The sequence below is a fragment of the Dama dama genome, chromosome 28, assembly GCF_033118175.1.
Source record: "Dama dama isolate Ldn47 chromosome 28, ASM3311817v1, whole genome shotgun sequence".
NCBI lineage: Eukaryota > Metazoa > Chordata > Mammalia > Artiodactyla > Cervidae > Dama > Dama dama.
The window spans coordinates 57,232,450-57,258,129 of record NC_083708.1 but is presented as its reverse complement, the minus strand read 5'-3'; the positions used below and the strand labels follow the sequence as shown (position 1 = coordinate 57,258,129).

The 25,680-nt window shown below is 37.7% G+C and overlaps 1 protein-coding gene across 3 annotated transcripts in view; it reads right to left on the bottom strand.

Annotated features, from left to right (window-relative positions):
- The window catches only part of MAP3K7 (mitogen-activated protein kinase kinase kinase 7), a 62,252-nt gene that overhangs the window by 18,983 nt on the left and 17,589 nt on the right, over positions 1-25,680 (bottom strand). Inside the window, exons 4-12 of one of the 3 annotated variants that reach the window (XM_061131822.1) lie at positions 25,384-25,429; positions 24,168-24,306; positions 20,391-20,515; positions 16,450-16,578; positions 14,642-14,772; positions 12,966-13,047; positions 10,379-10,509; positions 9,586-9,715; positions 6,937-7,017 (exon numbers count right to left, since the gene is read on the bottom strand). In XM_061131822.1, coding sequence (XP_060987805.1) covers positions 6,937-7,017; positions 9,586-9,715; positions 10,379-10,509; positions 12,966-13,047; positions 14,642-14,772; positions 16,450-16,578; positions 20,391-20,515; positions 24,168-24,306; positions 25,384-25,429 — 994 coding nt within the window. Of the gene's footprint in view, positions 1-6,936; positions 7,018-9,585; positions 9,716-10,378; positions 10,510-12,965; positions 13,048-14,641; positions 14,773-16,449; positions 16,579-20,390; positions 20,516-24,167; positions 24,326-25,383; positions 25,430-25,680 lie in introns of all 3 variants that reach the window. The other 2 variants (XM_061131824.1, XM_061131823.1) reach the window with 2 other exon arrangements.

The window sequence follows — 25,680 nt, the reverse complement described above, 5'->3', positions numbered from 1 at the left end:
TAGCTTCACTCAGCACTTCTATTTGGGAATAGGGCTGTTTACACAGTTATTTCTAAGATGAGAAATCAGCTGTCTAAAAGGAAACACCAAAATACTATGAGTAACAGCTGACACAACAGTCAAAATTCTTTTGACTCTGAAGACTATATTATGTAATAGTGGGCAGTGCTCAGACCACGTCTCTAATAGTTGTGGCCTGATCAGCCGACAGAATTCATTCTTAAAATTTTATATCTCCATAACTTTCATTATCTTATTTTAAACCAATCGGCAATAAATCCCAGCATCTTAATCAAGGTGACCCTACTATTTTGTACATATACTAAAAGGACTTTAAAACAGAAGAATAATGTTTAATGCAATAGTATGTGCAGTGAATATAAAAAATTTATGGTTATCCTAGAAAGTATAACTCTTTTGTATTTAAAGCTATGTTTAGAATTCTTTGCATAATCTTAAAGTTACTTCACATTTCATTTTATTCCAAGCTCCAACTTTCAATTACAAATTGACATAACAACAAACTGCACATTTATGGAATCAGGCACACTAAGCTATTTCTCTGAAAACTTTTAATTATCCCCATTTTCCTGAGGACAAAAAGGATCCCCACTATCATGACTAATGAGCAATTTCAGGCACATTTCATTCAACACAAGCATTCTAAAATTAGCTGGGATGAGACAGGCTTGTAAAAGTGTCTGGAATTCTCTTTTCAGATTAGCAACATTTGTGAATCCGGGGAACCACCCAGCACATGTGTCTGAAAATCATTACATCACCATTGCAATAACAACAAAGACAAGCTCTAAGGGGCGGGGGGGGGGGGGGGGGGGGGGGGGGGGGGGGAGATGATGGTGGGGAGGGGTGGGGAGGGAAGAAGGGGAGGAAAGGGGAATAAAAAGTTATAAGTAGGGGAAAGGAGAGCTGACAGTTAACAGATGCCATAAGATGAGAAATCTTTAAGCTACAGCATGAGTCAAAAGCAAGCAATACTAGGCAATGCATTTTCATTAGCATAACCATGGCAGAAACCATCTGGCATACAGTTCAGAGGAAGCAAAAAAGGATTGCAATCAACAAATACTTGTTGCTCCAATATTAAGTTTCAAGCCATAATTTAGAAATATGAATGTAAAAAACATCAAGCTCCTATTATCACAAATGAAAATTACTGAGTGTGTGCTCAGTAAATTTAGACTGACTCTGAATTTTTTGGTAACTAAACACTAATTTAGAAACTCATTTACTTTACATTTTTTCATGGTTCTTTAATATGTGCATACCTGTATTAAACACAGCAGTATAAAGGAAAAAAGAAGTAGAAATAAGGGAGAATATGATATCAACAGATGCTTAATCAAAGAATATGGAATTTATAAATGATGTCTTGAGTTTTTTAATCTGTAATGAATTTTGGAACATTCAGGACTTCTGATAGGGAACAAAGGATATTTTTAAAAATAACTTTTCTAAGAGCAACAAAAGGAATAGACTATATCCCTAAGCCTACCTTCTTCCCCACCCCTAAAAGGGTGGTTGGAACAGCAGCTTATAGGGCAATTGCTTTTACAACACTGAAACAAAATCCATCTCTCCAAAAAGCTGCTCTTTTTAAGTACAACTGATTTTCTGAGCTGGTATTTGAAAGTCATCCGAGTCCTTCCAGAGACCGCTGGCTTAGGTCCCAGAGAGTCATTCCTGTGGCTTTTCTTATCAGTTTCCTTACCTAAACTACTTACATTTTTCTAGGTTCCAACTTTCTAAAGACACTATTCATGTAAAAATCAATACATTTTCTTGGAGACATCTCTTAATCAAAATGTTGGAAATTTTGATATCTGTTAAGCTTTGAATATTAAAAATTATGGGACACTTACCCTTTTTAGATTTTAAAAAGTGATCTTTGTAGACTACACTAAGGTGGAAAGAGACTACTGAAATATTTCCTGTAAGGGTAGATGCACTTTCCTATTTAATTAGTCACAAATACAGAATTTTATTGAAGGAGCAGTGTCTGCACTTGGCAGAAGCAGATGTAGTGTATCTCAGAAGAGCTCTCCTTGGGCCTCCACGTCCCTACACAAAGGCAGGTGTTAATGACACTATCTGTGCCAGGTACGAACCTGAGTTCCAGAAAAGCTCGATTCTTTCTACCTCATGGTCTCCTCACAGCGGTGCTGCACTGTTGATCGTTTGCACTTTTCACATTCTACCTAACTACTTATCACACTTTTGGTAAATAACCAATATACAACAGAGCTCAGTGTACCTGACTGAACTTTAAAGTGAATGAATAGTCATTAAATTTTTCTCAGTTAAGAGATCTAAATGCAGCTGAAACCATTAAGGACTCCTAAAGTTTCTTTTCAGCTTCAAGAATATTACAAGCAACAAATGTCAATTAAATTCAGAGACTTGGACAAAAATATTTTATGTGTATTAAGATTGATTCAACAAAACACTTGCATATTCAGCCTTCTCTAGCAAATCCTTAAGACAGCATGTAATGCTTTTTGGTCAAAGTGTTCTATCAGTTTAAAATGTTATGCCATCTTATCCCAGCCTTAGAAATAATAAAAGGTACACTAGAGTCTCACTGTTCAAGGTCCTCAAACAGAAGTACATGAAGGCAATGCCTATCTGTAGAATAGAGGAGAAAAATTTCAAGTGTTTAAAATGAAGCCAAGTATTGTAATTTAGTCTGAACTTAAAAAAGAAATTCAGAACCAGTGAGTACAATATAGTAGTATTAACAAAAACTGTTTAAATATATTCTATAAAACCTTACAGTTTAGTTCATTTTTTAAAAAGTTATCTTTTATAATATAATTACAAGTTATTCAATATCAGTATTTGGAAAAATTTACTTTTGCAAATCGTATGCTGGAAATTCATTTCATAATATCAATCAATCTGGTATAAACTATATCTGAGGATTTTTTAACAGAAAGGGAGAACATACAGAAAACTTATGTTTCAATTAAATCTTTTGCAGGTGGTATGTGTACATGTATCTGACAGTACTTTCATCTGGTGGATTTCAAAATATATTCTAATCACAGTTGACTTCCTTAAGTACTACAAGTCTTCACACAAGGACTCCAGAGCAGGACTGCTGATCTCCCTTGATGACAGACACCAGAGCCATGAACAAAATATTTTTTAACTGTTCAGTCTCTTGTTGTTTAGTTGCTAAGTTAAGTTGGATGCTTCTGCAGCTCCATGGACTGCAGCCCGCCAGGCCCCTCTGTCCATGGATTTCCCAGGCAAGATACTGGAGTGAGTTACCACTCCCTTCTCCAGGGGACTCTTCCCAATCCAGGAATTGAATCCACGTCTCCTACTTTGGCAGGTGGGCTCCTTACCACTAAGCTATAAGGGAAGCTGACTCAGTCTCTTACTCTACGAAACTAGAAAAGGTTGTTGCTCTTGTTGTGTAACTTTTTGACATTTTTACTTGTTTAACTTTGACATGTGGAATTTTAAAAGAAATGTAAAATTTAGGTATTCTTCTAACATCAGATCAAATGTTACTATCAAATGTATTATAGTTTCCCAATTCATAATCCCTATCCCATTTGAGTATTTGAGATGAAGATGAAGGGAAAATAGACCCTTGGAAGCTTGGATAATGACAAAAGCAAAATGTGGGAAAGTCAAGAAAATTCAAGTAAAAGGACCAAATAAACAAAAATCCATGTTTTTATCAAAATCTTAAAGGAAAAAACTTTAGAAAAATTTAAAGCAATCCAATAATCTGCCACCCACTCTCTTTTCTTCAAATAAAAGTAACATAAAACGGATTAGAAAACTATAGATCAGATAGTTTCAATTATGGGCAAGAGATGTCTGCGTTTACATTAACTTTGCTTAGGTTGCACAGTTATTTGGCAGGACATTCTCTACCAATGAAGAGTTAGCAGAATGTCATACTGTACTGGCAATTGCTATTATGTGTCTTGCTTGCTAAAAAGAAGCCAGATTGATTTACAGCCACTCTGTGGGCAGGGGAAAGTAGAAAGAAGACTTAACTATAACAAAGTTTGCCAATACCTCTTTGAGAGCCAGGCCCAAGGTAGCAAGGGTACAAAAAATTGTGTAGTTTGATCCACAGAAGTCCTGAGGTATTAAAGGTCCATTTTTGCATGACCCGAGAGACTGTTAAACTGATGAATGCTGGCGTTAGCCACAGGTTGCTTGTTCTTCCTCATTTGTTGATGGCAGGATATTTAACAGTGTTGAAGAGCAAGCAAAAAACAAGATTTAAATTTGTTCACTCATGACCAGGTTAGGCATCTTAGTCATTATAAAGATTGTATTAAAAAATTTTTTTTAGAGTAACAGTGCCTATTTAAAAACTTTTAAAACTTGGTAAAATTTTTTAAAAATGCAAGAAGCAACACTTCAACAATGATACATTTGTACACTACTAATAAATACATATAAAAACTTACTTGATGCTTAAAGGAGCACTCCTAATAAAAAGAGGCAGTTTATTCCAAGAGGTACATTAAACTCAGTATACGGTACTTGGCCAAAGGAAGGTATTGTTGAAAATACTTATCCATAACAGACGAAAAATATAGCTTATATTTTAAAAATGCTTACAACTGGATTCAATGCTAATTAATGCCAGTTTGGATATATCAAGAAGTATCTGATAATATTACCACAGAATTTGTAGGGAATCAACCTCAAGTAAAAAAGTTCTAAAAGGTATTAAGAAATTTAGGGAATTAAATTTCATCCTTCTTTACAATTAAAATGGCCATGTAAGATAGTTGAGATATTCCCAAAGCACAGGTTATACCTTTTATGTTTAATTTAAAAATATAACCTAAGAATAAATTAATGTTTGACTTTTATGTCCTACTATTTCAATTCCAGTGGTTGCATCCGTTATTAAAAAAATTGAAACTACTAGGTTAATGTTTGAACATTTGGGGAAAAAACCCAACAAGAATATTTAATAAACGTATTACTGAATAGAATACTGTTTCCACTTGACAAGCATTGGTACTCTGGCAATTATCAGCAGAATTACGCCTTCCCGACCCCAGAAGGATCCAACATCATTAAAAAGTGTCTCCTGGATGAAGAGCTCAGTTAAATTGAATAAGAACCCTAAGCAGGAGCAGCACAGAATTATTCTAACTTCTGTGACTCAAACAAAACAAAAAAAGATGGGTGCAATCTGGTGTCAGAAGATCTAGGATGGGATCCTGGCTGTGTAACTCGGGAAAACCACTCACCATCACCGAATCTTTTTCATCTGTAAAATGGCTATTAAGCTGATGTGCCTTAAACTACCTTACAGGTCACACAGCACATCTAACTCGGGTTTTTCGGTCCTGGCCCTGCCGACACTTCAGGATGGTAATTCTCGGCTGCGGGAGGCTGCCGGAGACTCTCCAGGCTGTCAGCAGCAAGGCGGCTTCTGCCTGCGCCATCAGCAGCCCCCATTAGCTCTGACCATCAGAAGCGTTTCCAGACAGCGCCAAGCGTCCCCTGGCGGGGAGAGGGTGGTACACACATTCAGGCTGGTTCAGAACCGGGGACCGTCTCCTCCTTTCCTCCCCCACTCACTGCCACATGCATCACTGGCTATTTCGCTGTGTGTGGCTGTATCTGCTCTTAATGTTTATCCTTAAGACCCAGATTAAGATTAGTGTGCCATTCAGCTAAATTTTTTCTGATATTCTCAAACATTTAAGATAATCACAGCTCAGCAGTATGAATGTTTAAACGTTGCTGCTTCTTCAGTGACAGTACTATTCCCTTAAACTTGTTATCTTTCAGGGCAGAGGTAAAATGATCGTGTACTTTGCTAATTTTGAAAGCAGCCCATGACTCAATAAAAGTATGCGAGGAATAAATTAACTGTATTCTCTGAAGGGCAACAATGAAAATGTAAAATAAACCACTTGAACAACCAGAATAACAAAGAACTACTCTAGAAATAAAATGGTTTTGTATAGATGGAATGGGCCCTAAGAACTGTTTAAAATATTTTATACACATCTGTAATTTACAGATTTTACATGTATCCTAGTTCTGACCCGCTGGGAGCTCAATAATGGGTCATTTCCATAACTGGCACATATTTATTAAACACTATTTGTGAGGTCTTGAGCCAGACACAGCTGATGCCATCAGCAATAAATAACAAAGACACAGTCTCTACCCTCAGGTTCCAGTTTACTGGAGGAGCCAAGAACTACTAGGCATGGGGATTTAGATTCATCTATGAGATAATCACCGTAAGAAATAACAGCGATTTAACCAGACGAGACAAGTGGGAGTTAGGTATAAAAAAACATGTAATTTGCAAGAAGATCCTCCTAATAATACACAGGAATCAGAAGTGACCATAATTATTTGGCAACATACCATGCAAAACAGCAAATCTCATTTAGTTTTTATTTTGTTTTCTAGGTTAAGGTAAAATGTTATTCAGCTACTCTTTTCTCAACTTCCTATTTCACTTGCTACCAACAGAAAGAGGCTGGGACAGAATGCCAAGAGGGACCCCCAAGTTCTAATGAAGAAAGGAAAGGAGCCAAGAACAACAAGTAGTTTTAAAGGGTTGTTTTCTCTTTCTGCTAGGTGCAAGAAAGGTCTGGGTTCAGCTATTCCGCTCATTTAAAAGATGAGAGGAAGTTGGCAGAATTCTGGGCTGGTATGACTCCTTCCATGAAAAGGCTTATTACTGTATCTTCTAGTTCTTCCTCAGTTTTGGAGATGTGAGGTTTCTGGCCAAGCTGGCTTCAGTGCAGATAAATGTATACAGTTTTTAATCTGTCTCCCTAAGGACTGCATGCAAGGTATGTATTTTCACATTCTATCAAATTGGAGCAAGAAGCATTTTATAAGTACCAGGGATCATTATTCCGGTTTTACAGCTATTAGACCATCCCAGGTGGTCCATGATACCTGCTATGACGGTCTCAGGGACATCCAGAATGTTGCCAAATGAAGCGGTTTTACGGTGGCCCCGTTTAGGCTTGGAAAAGGCTGCAAAAATACACACATACAGTATACATGCAAACAACCACAAATAGTAACACAGAAAACGGTGAACAAAAACAGAGTACTTTTCAAATAGTTATGTTAATAACACTTCATGCAGGATGGCATGCAGAACTATCAAACCCTTTGTCCATGCTTACACAAGGCGTGATGAAGGAGCAAACAACTATCAATACAAGATGTTTCACATACTGGCTTTAATTAGCAGGGAAAAAGAAAAAGGGACAGAGACAAACAAGGCTGCAGGGTGATGAGAAAGCTAGATTTCCAGCACGTTCGTGGAAATAGTCTACATGCAACCACTGAGGTGCAGTGAGGGTCTACGATCAAAGTGGGAAGAAAAGAGGAATTAAAAAGAAATAAGCTGCCATAATTGTTTTAGTTAAACAAACACAGGAATATGTGTTCAATGAGGTGTTTCTTGAAGTGTGCTACAAAGTACAATTCAGGGATTATATGATAATTATTGAATCAAAGTGTGAAATGTATATGCTCTTATAATGATAAATATTTAAACATACTTCTGATAAACTGAGTATTTACTGTAGTTTCCAAAGTTTAGGGTCTATTTCTGCTAAACGGAATAGTTCTGAAAGGCTGGAAAATATGAACCTGTCAAAGTAAGACAATTCACCAACAAATGTTCAGCCCATCTGTTTCATTCACATTTAGGCAGAGAAAGGTTAGGGTTATTTAAGTATATGTGGTTACCTTTAATCTGGTGAAACATCACTTCTGTAAAGATTAATTATAAACCAGTACCTGACTAAAAAATTGACACTAGCAGATATAAAATTATTACTATTACATTACAGAACACTTCCTGTTTTAGGTAGCAATCACTATTTGGCAGCTCTGACTTGAATGATATTCCTGAAATCCTGAAAGGACTCCCAAAGTGTTAGGCTGCATTTCTGTGGACACTGTTCTTCAGACACGGTCCTGTGACACTCCCACTGCTCACAGAAACACTTGTGACTCAAGTGACCTCCACGCAACTTGCTTGTTTCTGAAGATTCCATCTGCGTGGCAGAGACCAGCTAATCTCTACTTTTCCCTTTTTTCTTAGCAACAGAACCTCAACTGTACTCAGGGCAGCAATGTTCCCAGATGAAATACTGCAGATCCCCTCTTCCCTTGGATCCACAGGGAGCCGTCTGACCCTATTACTATGGCCAATGACATAAACGTGGGAGTTGTTAGGAGGGACTTCTGTGAAAGCCTTTTGAGAAAGTAGCCCTTGCCCTAACTCCTGCTTCCTGATGCTGGGATTGCAGATGTGATGACTGGAACTGTAACAGCCATTATGGAGTACAAGGTCACCTTCAGGATGAAAGCCACACAATAGGGATTGTAACACAGAGAGACAGAAGAAACCCAGCCACCAAAGATCGAGGAGCCTACCTCCAGATTTGTTTGTGTGTGAAAAAAAAGTTTGTGTTAAAGACACTGTTATTTTGGAAATTCTATAAGATCTAACTAATTCTAATGCTAACTGATAAATAAGTGACCAAGATTAGTTGAAGACAAGAAGAGTTAGGATGGTCCTCTGGACAACTTCTTTCTTAAAAGAACTTCACACAAAATGAAAATATTCTTTTTAGAAAGAAACCAAAACAATCTTAAAACAAAACAAAACATAATCCCACAAAACCTGGTTAGCTGAGTTAAAAAAAAAATGCTAATACACTAGGGAATACACTTATATATACATATGTAGTCTAAAAGACTAGAGGTAAATACACAAAAATGTTGTGTTTATTTTTTAGCGGGACAATTATGGAAGACTGGGTTTTTAAAATTTATATTTCTACATTTTCCACGATAGAAATGTATTTATAATCAGTCCCTCTCCACCCCTAGGGAAATCAGAAAGAAAACAATTTAACCCATCATTACTAAATGAACCTGGTTAGACAAGAAGGTTACAAGTCCACTAAGGTAACAAAACATGTTATTAATTTTGTGCTGACCAGTCTTTCCACAATTAATCATTTTAAGTACTGACAAAATGGAAGAGAAATGCGAGCTTTATCCAGATCAAATTACTACGATATTTTATTTTACAATTAAAAGAATTAATCACAAACTCAGCTACTTGTGCCACTGAAGGCAGCACCAGCAGAGAGTAAGGCCAAATCATATTTTGACCTGGAGCACATTTTCCTGCTAAATTCAAAACAAAACATTTGCTATTACTTGAGTTCAGCACAAAACTCTAGTAGAATCACTGAGTATCCTGCCAAAACATCCTGGTTTTGGCTAAATTTCAATTTCTCATTTAGATTTTTAGCTCATATTGAGCTGAATTTTATTTGATAAAAATCTGTAATAAGAAATAAAACTTTATAATGCAAATAATTTTACAAATCATGCTTGCTTTATCCGGAATTTGAGATGCTTTCTGCTAGAAGCATAGGAAGTACATTATAAATCAACTTCCTGCTTTAAAAAGATTTAGGAAACACACAAGAAAAGCCCCTGACATTCCCATGACTGAAACAACTGAAACTACCATTTTCGTTCCTCTTCAGACTTTTACTTCCTTTTTACCTGTGGTTGCAGCAATCCTGGCTTCTATTTCAGACATATCGGCACTCATCCTCTTGCCTTCAGAGGTTGGGGGCAAGCTCTCCACGCTGCTCCCACGAGAAGCTCCCAAGCTCAAACGCCCAGATTCACTCTGTTAAAAACATAGGTCAATTTGAATTACTGAAACTCTTTATATGTAAAAATCCTGGGCAGCTAGAAGAAGGGAGATACCAACTGGGATTTTTAGGGGTTCTGCTCTGAAAGAAATGGAAAATTTTCAGGGAGAGGGAGCTGTAGGAGTGAAGAAGAATAAACTGTAGACACTGGCCTTTAGGAAAAGGTGATCACTAGAGCTGGGAGTTAAATGTCCCAATTATTAGTTATCTGAAATGCCTCAAGAAAGATGAATACAATCACTCCTTAAAATATTTCAAAACCAGGAACAGCAAAAATATAATAAATCTGGAAACATGAAATGATGGATCTAGAAGAACCCCTTTAACCAGGTAGTATAGCCAAGAAATCTCCATTTTACACTTGTAACCCTCAACTGTTCAAGTTAGGGATCATCATAAGGAAGATATGCACAAATGCCAAAGGCAGCAATCATCAGATGGGAGAACGATTAATTGTAAAGAATTTCAGGAGAATCTCATTACACATCTCTACTCTTGAGCCTATCTGTCTGCTTTAGGAACAAGATTCAGGACTTGTATAGTGAAGAAGGCAAACAATACTTGCTAGTATAATGTTTAGGACTTCATGACTACTGGTAAGGTTACCAAAAGGTTTAACTTTTAATAACAAAACAAACCTGTTGTTTTGCCTGGTTTTTCAGCAATTTTGACTCTAAGCGTTTAATTGTATCGTTTGTGGCGGGAACCTGTTCCATGTTAGTGTCGCTTTTATTACTGGTGTTTGTAGATGCGATGTCCATGAAGGAGCCTAGGAAAGCAAAAATATTTATGACAATAGGCTGCGAATAACACACACGCTTCATTCAATAAAATGCAACTTAAATTCTTTTCTAAACTAGCAAGATATGAAAAGAGGTAAGACTTTTCAAGCTAATGAAGAAACCCAAACAAACCCATTTTAAATGCTATTTCAGGATAGCACAAAAAGGGAACCAAAGTGCCTAAAGAGTTCAAGAAAGACTTTAAGATTCTCAGCCTGAGAGAAAGAAATGGCTATTAATCAAGATGGAAAGAGTGTGGAACGACTGAGTCTGAAGGGAGCTCAGTTAGGAAAATGGTAATTTTGAGCTCACAGCAGGTATCAATCAAGTAGTTGGATATGTGAGTGTGGAGTTCAAGTACGGGATGGAGCAAAAATAATGGCAAACACATGGTATACATGTATACTGGATGAGATTACTAAGGAAATGAGTTTAGACAAAGAGGTCAAATGACTACGCCCTGGGCACTCTGACATATAGGGTGGGAAGATGGTGACCTTGACAAGAGCAGTTCTAGAGTAGTGGTGTAATAAAAGCTTCAACGGAGTGAGCACAAGAGAATGGCAAGAGAGAAGCTAGAGAAATGCAAATACAGTCCCCGCCTTATCCACAGGGGATACATTCCAAGACCTCCAGTGGATGCCTGCAACCTCAGATGGTATTGAGCCCTCACATCCTGTGTTTTTTCTTATACACATATACCTAGGATAAACTTTAATTTATAAATTAGGCACAGTAAGAGATTAACAAGAGTAACTAAAAATAAAACGGAACAAATTATAACAATATACGGTAATAAAAGTTACATGAATGTGGTCTCTCTCTCAAAATACCTTACTGTACAAATTTAATACCTTTTTCTAACTAAGCACTTATCCTGCACTGTGGCTGTTAACTTTTGCAGTTTGAAGCATGACAGAATAACAGGCACAAATTTCTTTTTCCTTCTTCATGATTTCCTGGACAGAAGTTCTTAATGCAGATCTTAGCAACCTCAGCCAGCATAGGATTTTTTTTCTTTTCTAATTAAAGTTGAGAATTTTCACCTTTTCAGTTAGAGGAAGCACTTTCCAGCTTCTCTTTGGCATATCAGAATTGCCAGCATCATTACACGTGTGCTTTGGGGCCACTATTAAATAAAACTAGGGTCCCATGAACACAAGCACTATGATACCTTGACAGGTGATGTGACAATCCAGAGGGCTACTAAGTGACAAACAGACAGGATACACTGGATAAAAGGACGATGCGGAGGGCGGAGCGAGACTTCATCGTGCGGCTCAAGATGGCTGTAACCTAAAACTTGTGAATTATTTCATTCTGGAACTTTTCATTTAGTATTTCTGGACAAACTGTGGACAAGGAGGGGACTACTATATATATACTCAGGGAATGATCCCAGTACAGAGGCTAAAACTGATGATGCAAGAGACAGGAAGAACTGCTAGGAGAGCAGACGGGATCTGATGCACAAGGACAGGCGTGCCTCTGGCTGTGAGCACGGACAGTTCAGCGTGGAAACAGAAGGGGGTGCAGAGCAGACGGGCAGACACGGGCAGGTGGGCGCGTGGGGGGGGGGAGCCTGGCAGCTGTCTTCTGATCACAGGGAAACGGTCAAGAAGGTCAGCTGAGGGTAAGGAGTGGCAAGCAAATGTTTTTAGAGAAATTCACTTTAGAATTCAGAGCATCTCAGAAAGACTTTCAGTAAAATTGGTACCAGTTTACATATAATTTTTTTGGAGGTAGGGGAAATAGACCAGTAAAAATAAAATTTTAAGAATGCATTAAGTATATGTGTACATACACACCTATGCCTTTTAACTTTAAGCAAACGGACAGGAAGGCCTGGCGTGCTGCGGTTCATGGGGTTGCAAAGAGTCGGACATGACTGAGAGACTGAACTGAATAATGAAATGTTCATAATACCATATATTTTGAGAAGTAAAATTTTTCTAAATTAGAGTATTACTTCTACTGTTTTTTTTGATGACCACAAACTATGGAACTGAGGAACTCTGAACTAAAACACAGCTTCTTAAATTAATGTCTTTATGGATTCTTCTACAAGTAGGGTGCTCATGATACAGAAAATATGCTGTTTTATATATACATATTTATAATAATTTTTGATACTATTTGATCTAGCTGTATCTGTGTAAGAATTATTTTTCAAGTAAAGAATGGCATTCACAAAAATATAATATCCAGTCTTTTTAGATATAACTGTGTAAGAATTTCAAAACTTGGAAGTGGGTTTTCAATTTACTCTTTAACCTGGGTACCTGCATGAAGAATGATACACCTGGAAATTCAAATTGCAATCATATTAAATGAATAAATTAAAATGCAAAAAGGGACATCATTCATTGCTTCTTGATTATCGTTTCATGGGAACAGAGATGCAAAAATCTTAGGCTATCACCGTTCCAATCTATCCACTCACCTGTGCTGGCAGCGGAGTTGCTCTGCCCTTCATCTGAATACTGACAAGGGTACTGTAACGGCTCGTCTGCTCCTGGAAAGTACTATATATAAAAAGGTAAATAACAATGTAAACTTTCTTTAGTACAAATTAAATCATGTGAAAATTAACTTAGAGAGTAAGTATGTTTGAATTACTTCCTTGCTGAGATCTGAGTGCAGCAAAGATGCTGCTTTATTTTCACTAAGGCATACGTGGAAATTTGTAGATCGAGACAACAATGTGCTAACTCTTCTGAATTTCAACTGTTATCAATGCTGCGTATCCACCTACACAGAGCCCAGATAATCCTGAAGAAAACAGCCAATATTCCTCCAGAGGGACATAAGAAATACAGCAGTATCATTCCTCATAACTACATGAAACATTATTCATGTTCTCATAGCAGTGATGCAAATCTCTAAAGTGTTGAAATGGCTTAGTCTGACAACTGAGATGGTAAGCCATAGAATAATGTTAGAATCAGTATTTTAAATATCAAGGAGAGATTATGAAAGTCGCTCTATGAATCAGAGATAAAATATTGGATATATCTGCTGGATAAAAATTAGAATTTAGGGAGAAAAAAAGAGAAACGTTTTCTTCTCAAATTAGACAAAGCACCTATAAGCACAATCAAAATCTGAATAACTTATATAACCCAAAGTTTTAAGGTATCTGATTATGGAGACCAAGCTGTTTTCTTTACTTTTTAATTTTAATTTTTACTGAGTTGTTTTCTTATGAATGTATCTTTAGGTCCCAGGATTCTATGCATAGCTGTTCTCCAAATATTAAATTAAGCTATAAGAAGATGAGTTCAAGGTGCTGTGCTTAACTTATTTTCAATAGAATGAACAAATTAATTATACGTCCATTTAGGAAATCACTTAATCTATATTCAAAGAGACTGAAAGATTCTTCTACTTAGCAAATTGTTCTGAAATTCAGGCACTTTCGCAAGTGCATAAACATTTCCAAGTCAAGGTACTACTTGATAGATTTCTTAGTGCATCAAAAACCAGAGGCCTAGAATAATTCAAATAATTCTAACAAAAGTGTTTGATTTATAGACTGGGAAATTCTAATAATCATTTAAAATAATTCTTCTAAATTCTAAAATTCTACAGATCCTAGAAAAAAGTCTAACTTTTTAATGGCAAGTGAAAAGCTGAAAATATACAATGAAAAACCAAAAGGTAAAAGTCACTTAAATAAAAGTGTCTGGGAATGTAGCCTTTCTAGTGCGCTACATAAATGACCGCTTGATAAAGATTTGAACTAAAGAAAGTTTATAACTCAGCAACAATTAGAGTCATAAAATACCCAAGTTCTGTAAAGGCTTTAGAGATCATCTAATTCAACTTCTCTCACATTACAGATAAGGCAACAGGCCCAGTAACAGATACATCTACTGAGTTAAGGAGAAGGAAAAAAGCACATTCAGAGACCTAGTCTAGCCATCAGAACTAGATTTTTTTTCTAAAATAATGCTTTCTCCTCTGATTATATGAGTAATGAATACCCATTCTAAAGTGGAAAATACAAAAAAGTATGAAACAAAAAAAAAATGATATCCCCTTACTTTAAAATCCCATTAAAACTCAGTATATATAAAAGCCCCTTAATCCCAAAGCCCCTCAAAAGAAGGATTATACCCGCATCAAGTGAGTCATTATTTTCACAATTTCCTCCATTGAAGGGCGTTGAGAAGGATCTTTAGACCAACAGCGAGTCATCAGGCTCTCAATTGGCTTAGGTAAATTTTTGATCAGTGGTGGTCGAGTACCTACAATTAAAAATTAGAGGAGGGGAGAAAACAATGTATTTACTCAAAGAATAGTGTAGGTTTCTACCATGGTATTTATTTTCTAAACCAAGATTTTTTTAGGAGGAATAAAAGCACATTTATTTTGTCCTTTAGGTTAACATTACATTTTCATAAAGGGGAATCTACACCTTTTGAGAAGCCAAATTAAAATTTTCACATGCATTATGATTGAGAGTTAATAATATTTAATTTATTATAAACACTCTTTTAACAAATAGTCAACAGCTTAATGTGTGAATGGTGACTCGAGGTAATATCTGACCTGTATTTTCAGATTTATCATAAAAATTTCAAATCTGTTTGAAAAATCATCTTCCACATATCAAAAGTCATCAACTACGGTATTACACTCGCTGACTTCTAAACGGTTCTTCTGTGGGAGGCAGGCCTCACGGTAGCTGTGAGTCAGTCATTTCACAAGCCGAAAACTGCCAACTTCTGTGTAATTAACAAGACTAATACCACTAGCAAGGCCCCTAACTTAAAAGAAGGGCCCGATTATAATGAAATCTTTGTAAATTTATCAGTTAATCAGTTAGTTCTTTTATTTCTTACTTCCCTGACATTCAGTTTTACTGTCACAAGACAGAAAATGAAAACAAACTGCCCAGGTCAGCGCTCCAGCATCCTCCGTAACAACAAGAAAGGCACTACACGGGACCGGAAACTCACGATCACGCCGCTGCCTCCTTGACATGTCTACGAATGACTGAAACAGTGGGGCAGACACTTGTTCTGTCACATGTGGAACAGTGTGTCAAAAATGCCACTAATCAGAATAATTATAATCAAGAGATAGAAATTAACAACAGAGAGGGAGAGCAGAAGTTAAAAGATTGGGCAATTCCCTTTCAAGAACTTTATTTTCCCAAAGCAACTGCAAAGTAACTTGATTAATGAAGGAGGTGTGTTCTAGTATCAGGAGTGGTTAGAAACACTGTAATTAGAGGTATGAAGGGAATAGAAGGGATGCAAGGATATTGTGTCCGTAAATGAATATAACTTAAAAAGATGGACATTTGAGTCAGAAACATCCAGATCTAATCTCAGCAACACCACTTACTAAACCTGTGACCCTAGGCAAATTACTTAGCTGCTCTAGGTCTCAGCTTCCTAATGTGCAAAGTTGTAAAATGGGGCAATAGTAGCACTCACATCCTAAGGATGAATGAGAAGCTAAAAAGCAAGACTATGTGATGCACTTCGCGTTTTGCCTTTATGAATAGCTTAAGTAACAACTCGTACTTAAAATGCTTTGCTTTCTCTCCTCAGTGAGACACTGCTTCTTCAAGAAAAAAAAGCAACAGCTCCCTAATTATCTTAACCATGTGAGAAAGTTTTTTTTTCCCCACAGCGCCCAGTCCAACGTGTCCCTGTCTGCTGGGGAGAGGCGACGGGGCAGCTGGCTCTGGCTGTCCACTGATGGCCTCTTCCGCGCGGGCACAGTGAGCGGACCTTCACAGCTTCTCAGAACTGGCCCCGTTCTGCTCGACCTTGGTGTCAGGGCAGGGAGGGCTGGAGGCTGGTTACAAGACATCCTACACTTTAATACTGGGGATAAATGGTCCTCTTTGGGGGAGAAACAATCTCCAAATAAGAAATATACAAAACATACTGACGAAAAACGTCACAAACCGTTATGAACAGCCCACATGATACGGAACGCTGGGCCACCAATTTCATCAAAGGGTTTCCGACGTGTTATCACTTCCCAAAGGATAATACCCCAGCTGAAGACATCACATTTTTCACTGTAATTGCTACCTAGAAAAAAAGGTAGTAAAATTTCAAGACTTTTCCCCACATGACTTACAGAAGGAACAGCTTTCATAAATTTTAAGAATAAGCATCATGTACAAAAACAAGAGACTGCCACAGGTATGGCTGAGAAACTTTCTGAAGACCCCAAGTCTCTGCAAAAACTACACTTTAGAATGAGGTAAGTATGAATAGCGCACTCAGAAACGTACTCTACCATGCATAAAACAGACAACTAGCAGGCAGCTGCTGTGTACACAGGGACCCCAGCCTGGCGCTCTGCGATGACCTGGACTTGGGGTGGGGGTGGGCAGGGAGGCTCAGAAGGAAGGGGGGTACACACACACACACATCTAGTTATGACTGATCTGCACGGATGTACAGCAGAGACCACCATGCTGTGAAGCAATTATCATCTAATAAAGAGGAAAAAAAAACAAACCCACTTTAGAAAGTTAGTCATTTTCTACCTTCTTGTCAAGAAATGTAGACCTTATCTTTTTTTAAACATATTTTCTCTGGGGCAGAGAATTAAAACAACTTGTACATTCCTTTCTGTAATTTCTTATTCCTTTCTGTAATTGCTTAATCATAAAATTTTCTTCTCACTTTCTCTGGATGGAAAACACTATCAAAGCAGAAGAAATTTCTAATCTAGTGTGAAGATTTTTTTTCCAAAATATCTGGTGAGATAAATTATTAACTTGCAAACTTAAAAGTAAGTTGTAAGCAGGAAAACTACAAATACCAAATTTACAGTAAGCAGATTTATGCAGCAGAATGTATATAACTGTAAGTCAGCTGTCAATCAGCTGATAAACAAACAAACAAAACCCTAAAACCCATCAACAGCCCACTGTGAGAATGACCAATTATGACAACAGCAACTACGGACGTGCTTCGCATGTGCCCCATGCAGTGGGCACTATGAACGGGACGGTGACACCACAGTCTGACTTGAACACAGGTGCTGACACCTTTCAGAAATGAAGAAATCTACACAGCCTAATAGTCTGAGTTTTCTTGCTCTAAACAATTAAGAGTAACTTTTATTTCTGGGTTCTTCTGTAAAAACAAATCTTTCTGTTCTCCACACTACAGTAATAACTGTGCTATTTTAACTCAAAGAAAGTCACATTAAATAAATAATTTCAAAACAATGCCAATTATGTGTATTCTACATACGAACTTAAAACAAGTGGCATGATTTAACCTTATATAATTTAACATGTGCTTGTCCACAAACATTTTAACTGAACTTTGTGGCAAAAGAGCTCCACTCAAGGGACCAGCTGCAGAGCAAATTTCTTTCTCTTGGTGGCTAAAAACAAAGAACAAAAAACTTTAAATTCATCAAAAATAAAACTGAAAATTGGAATCCAATTATTCAATGTGTCTGAATTTCATGGGCTTTCATACCTTCTAATGTATGAATCACACGTCTTCAGTTCAACTTTTCTCAATTATTTAAAAGATAATTGATGTTTTTATACAGAAACCTCATATGCAACTTATGGATCACTCTCTTAGAGCTTAAGTTACCTGCGTTCTTTCTAAGGCATGCTCCGGAGCTCTGAATGCTGACGTTTCACCAACAGAAAGCGCACTGGGTCCCTGTCCCTCCCTGCATTCTCCTATAGAGTCTGCAGTGAGCGGGGCTGGAGAAGGTCAGCTTTCATCCCAATCCCAGGAAAGGCAATGCCAAAGAACACTCAAACTACCGCACAACTGCACTCATCTCACACACTAGCAAAGTAATGCTCAAAATTCTCCAAGCCAGGCTTTGACAGTACATGAACTGTGAACTTCCAGATGTTCAAGCTGGATTTAGAAAATGCAGAGAAACCAGAGATCAAATTGCCAACATCTGCTGGATCATCGAAAAAGTAAGAGAGTTCCAGAAAAACATCTACTTCTGCTTTATTGACTATGCCAAACTTTTGACTGTGTGGACCATGATAAACTCTGGAAAATTCTTAAAGAGATGGGACTAACAGACCACCTGACCTGCCTCCTGAGAAATCTGTATGCAGGTCAGGAAGCAACAGTCAGAACTGGGCATGGAACAACAGACCGGTTCCAAATAGGCAAAGGAGTACGTCAAGGCTGAATACTGTCACCCTGCTTATTTAATTTATATGCAGAGTACATCATGAGAAATGCTGGGCTGGAAGAAGCACAAGCTGGAATCAAGATTGCTGGGAGAAATATCAAAAACCTCAGATATGCAAATGACACCACCTGCATGGCAGAAAGCAAAGAAGAACTAAAGAGCCTCTTGATGAAAGTGAAAGAGGAGAGTGAAAAAGTTGGCTTAAAACTCAACATTTAGAAAACTAAGATCATGGCATCTGGTCCCATCACTTCATGGCAAATAGATGGGGAAACAGTGGAAACAGTGACAGACTTTATTTTTTTGGGGCTCCAAAATCACTGCAGATGGTGACTGCAGCCATGAAATTAAAAGACGTTTGCTCCTTGGAAGAAAAGTTATGATCAACCTAGACAGCTTATTAAAAAGCAGAGACATGACTTTGCCAACAAAGGTCTGTCTAGTCAAAGCTATAGTTTTTCCAGTAGTCATGTATGGATGTGAGAGTTGGACTATACAGAAAGCTGAGCACTGAAGAATTGATGCTTTTGAACTGTAGCGTTGGAAAAGACTTTTGAGAGTGTCTTCTTGACTCTTGAGAGAATCCCTTGGACTGCAAGGAGATCCAACTAGACCATCCTGAAGGAAACCAGTCCTGAATATTCATTGCAAGGACTGATGCTGAAGCTGAAACTTCAAAACGTTGGCCACCTAACACGAAGAACTGACTCATCTGCAAAGACCCTGATGCTGGGAAAGATTGAAGGCAGGAGGGGAAGGGGACGACAGAGGATGAGATGGTTGGATGCCATCATCGACTCAATGGACATGAGTTGAGTAAGCTCCAGGAGTTGGCAACGGACAGGTAGGCCTGGTGTGCTGCAGTCCATGGGGTCGCAAAGAGTCGGACACTACTGAGCAACTGAACTGAACTGAACTGTGAATTTGTAAACAGTGAATCATTTCCTCCCAGAGGAAATACAGGATTGGGTTCCTGTGAGCCTGTTCAAAACATTTTTGTCAACTGATCAATATATTAACCTTGTTTTATGTGTTTCTGTTTAAAACATCTTTTTAAATATAAATCATTGATTCATTAATGTTAAACTCATGGCCAAAAGCACTGTAACTCATGCCTGAATGCAGATTAGCTAGCATGTACATTTTCTCTGTAAGACACATCACAGCCTTCTGATACTTAGGAACACTAGCAAGCACTTCAATATTACCCACAGAGGCTGTTTTAAACTGTGAAATCATGAGCACAAAGTACAAAAAAGGGGAAAAAATGAGGCCCTTGATAGGTCACAGAAGTGATACAGGTGAGAACCGACAGAGTGCAGGGCATCGCCCTGTTTGACCTCAGCCGGGGGCGCGTGTGCTGGGCGACGCAAAATCTTTTCTTGCTCTGTGCATACCTGTGAATAACTTATGAAAAGAATTATGAGTACTGATTTTAGGGTACACGCAGGCAATTTTCCAGTTGTGGAATCTGAGCATGAGGATCAACTGTACATATGCCTGAACTTCACAGACAACTGAAATCTTTCTATGAGATTCAAGATCTAAAGCTGTATTTATGCAGTACTTCCTTAGACTTTAGGAAGTATCTTGTGTAAACGCCTTGCAGAAATAAAATCATGTAAACAGGGGAAAGCCATAAACACACTGGATTTACATGGGGTAATAAGGCAGATCATGTCACATCATGCTTTTGCTATTTTACCTTCAAAAACTTCAGGTGCCATCCAAGCAGCACTCCCCTTATTGTTGGTCATGTGCGTCTGAATGTCACAGGCTGTACCAAAATCACAGATTTTTAAAACTGTCCCCCCTGCAACCAGCAGCAAGCTGTTTAAAAAACAAACAAGACAAAAATAAACCAAAAAATGAATTAAATTGATTCTATAATAAAAAAGACATTTGAGGAAATAGAAAAGGCTAATAAGCAAAATGTCACCATTCAACTTCTGTAAAATGTGAACCAGTCACCTGTAATACCTTAATAATACAGAGGAATATCAGCAAAAGTTGACTTTAAGCCAGTTCTTAGGGTGACTGCTAGACTCAAATTTTGATGTCTCCATCTCTATCTCCATAATCTTTCTTGACTATGCTTCTCTCTAGGCCAAAATAATGGGGTTTTAAAAAACATCTAGTAAGTGAACATTATGGTGTTCTGAAATGGGAGTGGATGGACAGCAATACCTTCATAAACTGTTGGCTCCTAGACTTTATCTGCCTACCCCAGTGTTTTTTAAGGTGCAAGTAGAAACCTAGTCATAAAATCTAAATCATAAAAATTCTAGATCACATATCTGGGAACCTAGACTGCAAAACAACTCAGAAGATTATGACAGCATCAAAACAAACAAACAAAAAAAATAGAAAATATCAAAGTGTATCACAATTACTAAGACTAAATATTGTTTCAGGAAAGTTCAGTTTCAGGTCTACACACATTATTACGTACACACGACAGACTGTGAAGTAGTTCTTACTGTGGATCATGGTGCCAAAAGTTTCCAAACCTTTTCTGCTCTTATTAACCTTACTGTGAACAGAAATGACTCTTTAGTTAGCCTAATGTAGCAAGGCTGCTTAGCTGTTCACTGACCCTATTTCCTTTCCTTTTTGGGTACATTTCTCAGCCTTCTGAGCAATTAGGTATGGTTATTATGACCATTCTAGCCAGTAGAATGTGATGTACTTCACCTTCAAGCCTGATCCATAAAAATCTCCTACATATATACATGTATACTCCTTTTCCTTTCCCTATATGTCACTGAATGCAGATGATTCTGACCTAAAAGACAGACGGAGTCTGGGACATGAATCAGGAATGTTCACTTTGAACTTCAGGAGCAAAACCCACGAACCACCGAACCCATTCAGGGCCCAGTTCTCTCTCTTTTGGCTCAATGATTCCCTTATCTTCTCACAAGATCACCTATGCACGTAAAGGATGCTCGCTGTAAGATGTAGCACCTCTGGGTTTGCTGCTGGGTGTTTTTCAGTTTACCCAGTTTGCCATATTGCTGGAGGACCAAGACTCTCCTCATGTGAGTTTAAGAGTCAAAGCCACATTACTATACGACCCCTGAGAGCACTGTCAAGAGCAGTATATGGGGCTTTAAGCATGTCTAGGTTACACTATACATGATGTTGCTTTATTCCCTTACCAGGGTATCTTTTTCATATCATTACATACAGATATTTACATGAAGTTATAAATTCTTTGCATATAAATCTGTTCCAAAATTCTAATTGGACAGATTATTTAGAATATTAGTTTTTTTTTTTAGTCCATCATGACTTAAGTAAGCCAGATAAACTACTATTCATATCTCCATAATGCCACAAATACCTCTGTGATAATTTAAGTGGAAAGAATGCTAAGAGCAAATTACCTTTATATACACTTCAACAAACAAAAAATTTTTCCTTGTTTCAACATTGCTAAGTTCTTACTACTCTTTACCCAAGAGAATTCTGTAACTGACTTCTTGGTTTCATCCTGGGATATTCAAAATATCACAGCAATTTTTCGAATCACTTTTACACTATTACTATTTACAGTGACTACCCCTTTACTCGTAAGATTCTGAATGAACCAGCAAGGAGGCGACTACGGTGGGGGCAGGAGCACGGGCGGAGACTGTGTGAAACGGCTGACTCTCGTCAGGAGCCTTCTCTGCGCCTTCTAAACACTCCTCCTGACTGCAGGCTCCTCAGGTTTTCCAGAGACACTAAGACAGGGCACATGTGTCTGCACACGCAGTTATATATGAAAGCACAGCCATTCCAAAGGGTTTCCTTTCCTCCAGTACCTTCTAAAAAATAAATTCTAATGACAAAGCCCAATTTCTATACTGGGTGCCCCCATTTCCCACACTACACCATGAGTCCAACTGTAAGAATGCCTGAGAGGAAGGAATGACTTAGACCGTATCTCTTGTAAATATGTTAATGGCATATATTAGCAAAACGAGAGTCCCTAGCTGCAGATGACTTTGGTAAGACGTATCTGGTCTGTCTAAATAGGTTGGTTAAATAACCCTAAAATTTATGGACTTACAGGGTGTGGTTGAAGAATGGAAGTAGGTGTTTAAGCTGTGTAACTATGGAATCCAAAAGATGTTAAAAACTAAAAAACTGCCTTTTGTGAGATTACTTTAAAGTATATTGTTTAATAATCATTTGTCATTTCAAAGCCAAACATGCCCCAGTGCAGACGGGTCTTGCATCTAATGGGTTCCGGATCCTCCAGGCAAAGGATGCTTCATGCCTCATACCTGTATCATGAGGGCATAACACCTTCATGCCTCATCCTTTTAATCAGCCAGTTTGTTCCTGGATAAGAGCTATGACTTTCACAAATTTGCTCTGATAATTCAACTCTGTGTTAATCTGGGGACTGGGGAAAGGAGAACACAACCTCCCAAAACAGGGACCAAAAAAACTGCTTTCTTCTTTACTACATAAGACAGGTAGCTACAACAACAATCTCGGGAGTCAAGTTAAAAAGAAGTATCATGAAACTGGGACTTAAAACATTATTCGACCAAGGACCCAGGGAAAGAGAAATCAGTGTAAGCCTGGAGGTGGAAATAAGGTACACCAGAGATAATGGAGATTCCAAGAGTTGAAACCTATGTAGAGTGCATCAGATTAGAAAGGAGAGTGAGAAATTCTACCTGGAAGGGATACTTTGATGCTTTAAATCACTGTCAAGAGAATGGAATACTTGTGACTGATTTCTGAGGGGAAACCTCTTATCTGAGAACCCATGTGATGGCCAGCGGTAGAGGAGAAGGGGCACAGGGGGATTTTTTGTCACAAGTGGATAGAAAAGAGAAAAATTAGAGAGAAATGGGGACAAAAATATATATGTTTTCTTTAACTTGAGTACCCCTGGCGGGGGGGAAATCTCTGAAGTTATAGCCTTTAAAAATATTTATCTAGGGAATTCTGAAGTTCTTTCAGAGTCCCAGAATCCACAATATAAAGAAATCCAGAATATTTTCAGTTTCTACTCAGATGTGCCAGCAATGCCCTTTGCCTTTCTCTGAAAATGCAAATAATAACCACCCTGTGTAGTCTGGTGGAATGTTGACTATGTGTGGACATTGTGCTCGTTAGGGATACAACAGGGAATGAGACAGGCTTGTCTCTGCTGTCACGAAACTGTTCAGGGAAACCAAAATATACTGTGGGCACAGAACAGGACGCACAGACTAACAGAAGTGTATCTAGAAGTATGATAATCTAAGGTAGAAGTTATTAAAAATAAAAATGCCACTGAAGACAACGTTCTAAAATACAAGTTTAGATGGCTAAATGATGGAGGTGTGTTAAAAATAAAGAATGTTAAAAGAATAAAAATAAACATTCTTCAGCAAGCTAAAAGGGAAGAGAAAAGAAACACTGATGTGCAATGACCAGCTTCAATTCAGGAGTGGGTGGGGAGTGCGGAGAGAGAGACCACATTATTCGAACTTACTTCGGGGGCTTCAGGTCCCTGTGGATCAGAGCTTTGGGCTGCATGCTGTGAAGATAGGCCACTCCTTGGGAGCACTGCAAAGACCAGCTCATCGCGTGGGCAGCGGTGTAGTATGGCAGTGGTTCAGCGCCGTGCAGCACTGCAAAGAGAGGCACAAACTAAAAAGAACTTTATTGCATATAACAAAAGACACAAGGTGAACACAAGCACCGTCAGAAGACACGACTGGGTGTTTTCCTGCACATGCTCCCATCGGGTCTGCTTTTCCTTCTCTTCTAAATAAAAGGATAGAAATAGCTAATGATTTCAAATGGATAACTACCATGTAAGTACCTAACACTTAATAGGACGTCTATTATACATACATTCAAATACAATTAATATATATTACCACTTTTTAAAATCTCAATAGATGCAGTGCACACAGTAATATAAATTATAAGCAACTGATAGCATACTGTACTTTTAAAGAGATACAAAGAAACAGTATAGAAGAAAACAAAATAATGTGCATGAAATGTTTACAATTATGCTTTCTATAATAGCTAAAAACTAGAAGTAATTTAAAATAAAACGCTGAAGCATTAGACAGCCATTAATAATGACAAACACATGAGCAGTAGACATAGCTAAATAAAATGCTACATGTTATAAAAATGCTGACAAGAGACTATATATATGGTTGGTGTTTCTTAGAGTGAAACAGCTCTGTTCTACACAGGTAACTAAATGGATTAGCTCTGTTCTGTAAAGGGAACTAAATAATACAGTTTCCTTTCATTGTTACTAAAATGTTCCATAAAGTGAACATTTTCACAAATTTACTTTGGGTGGGGGGAGGCAAAATAAAGCAGAATAAGGATGTGTAGTTAAAAAGTTCTAAAATGAGGAGACTGAAAGCTAAGACAAGGCAAAAAGAAAAGGTTGTAAGTATGAAGATACTTTAAAATCTATTTAAAAAGCAAGTAAATGCTTTTAATGTTATGAAGAATACCATCAATTTAAAAGATTACTATACTTAGACGTCTAAATTTCACATACTAATGTTGTAGCCTCTTGTCTTTAGCAGATTTTTAATCTTTGGCAGATTTCTTAACTATCTCCTTTTGGGACTCTGAGGATAAATTGTGAAGAACATTAAGTAACTTACAGTCTGTATTAAAAGCTTTTCAATTATTTTACTCTAATAGATAAAGACAGGTCTAATGACACTCACCATTATACAAGGAGCCCCCTTCGGCATATTCCATTACAAGACACACCTGAAGGAAACATGTCAGAATAATTAACCACAGAGCTACAGCATCCTAGGGAACTTGAGAGACAACTTAGATCAAGCTTTGATTTTATAAATGCATTTAAAAACCATTCTTTTGGTCCCCAGTATCTGAACAGCACTAGAGGAAAAAAAAAAAAGGTATCTATGATCTAAGACCTTGTCTTCTAGGGGCCCACTGTCTAAGAGTGAAGATGTGTATAAAAACATAATCCCAGATGTTTGGGGATTTTTTTC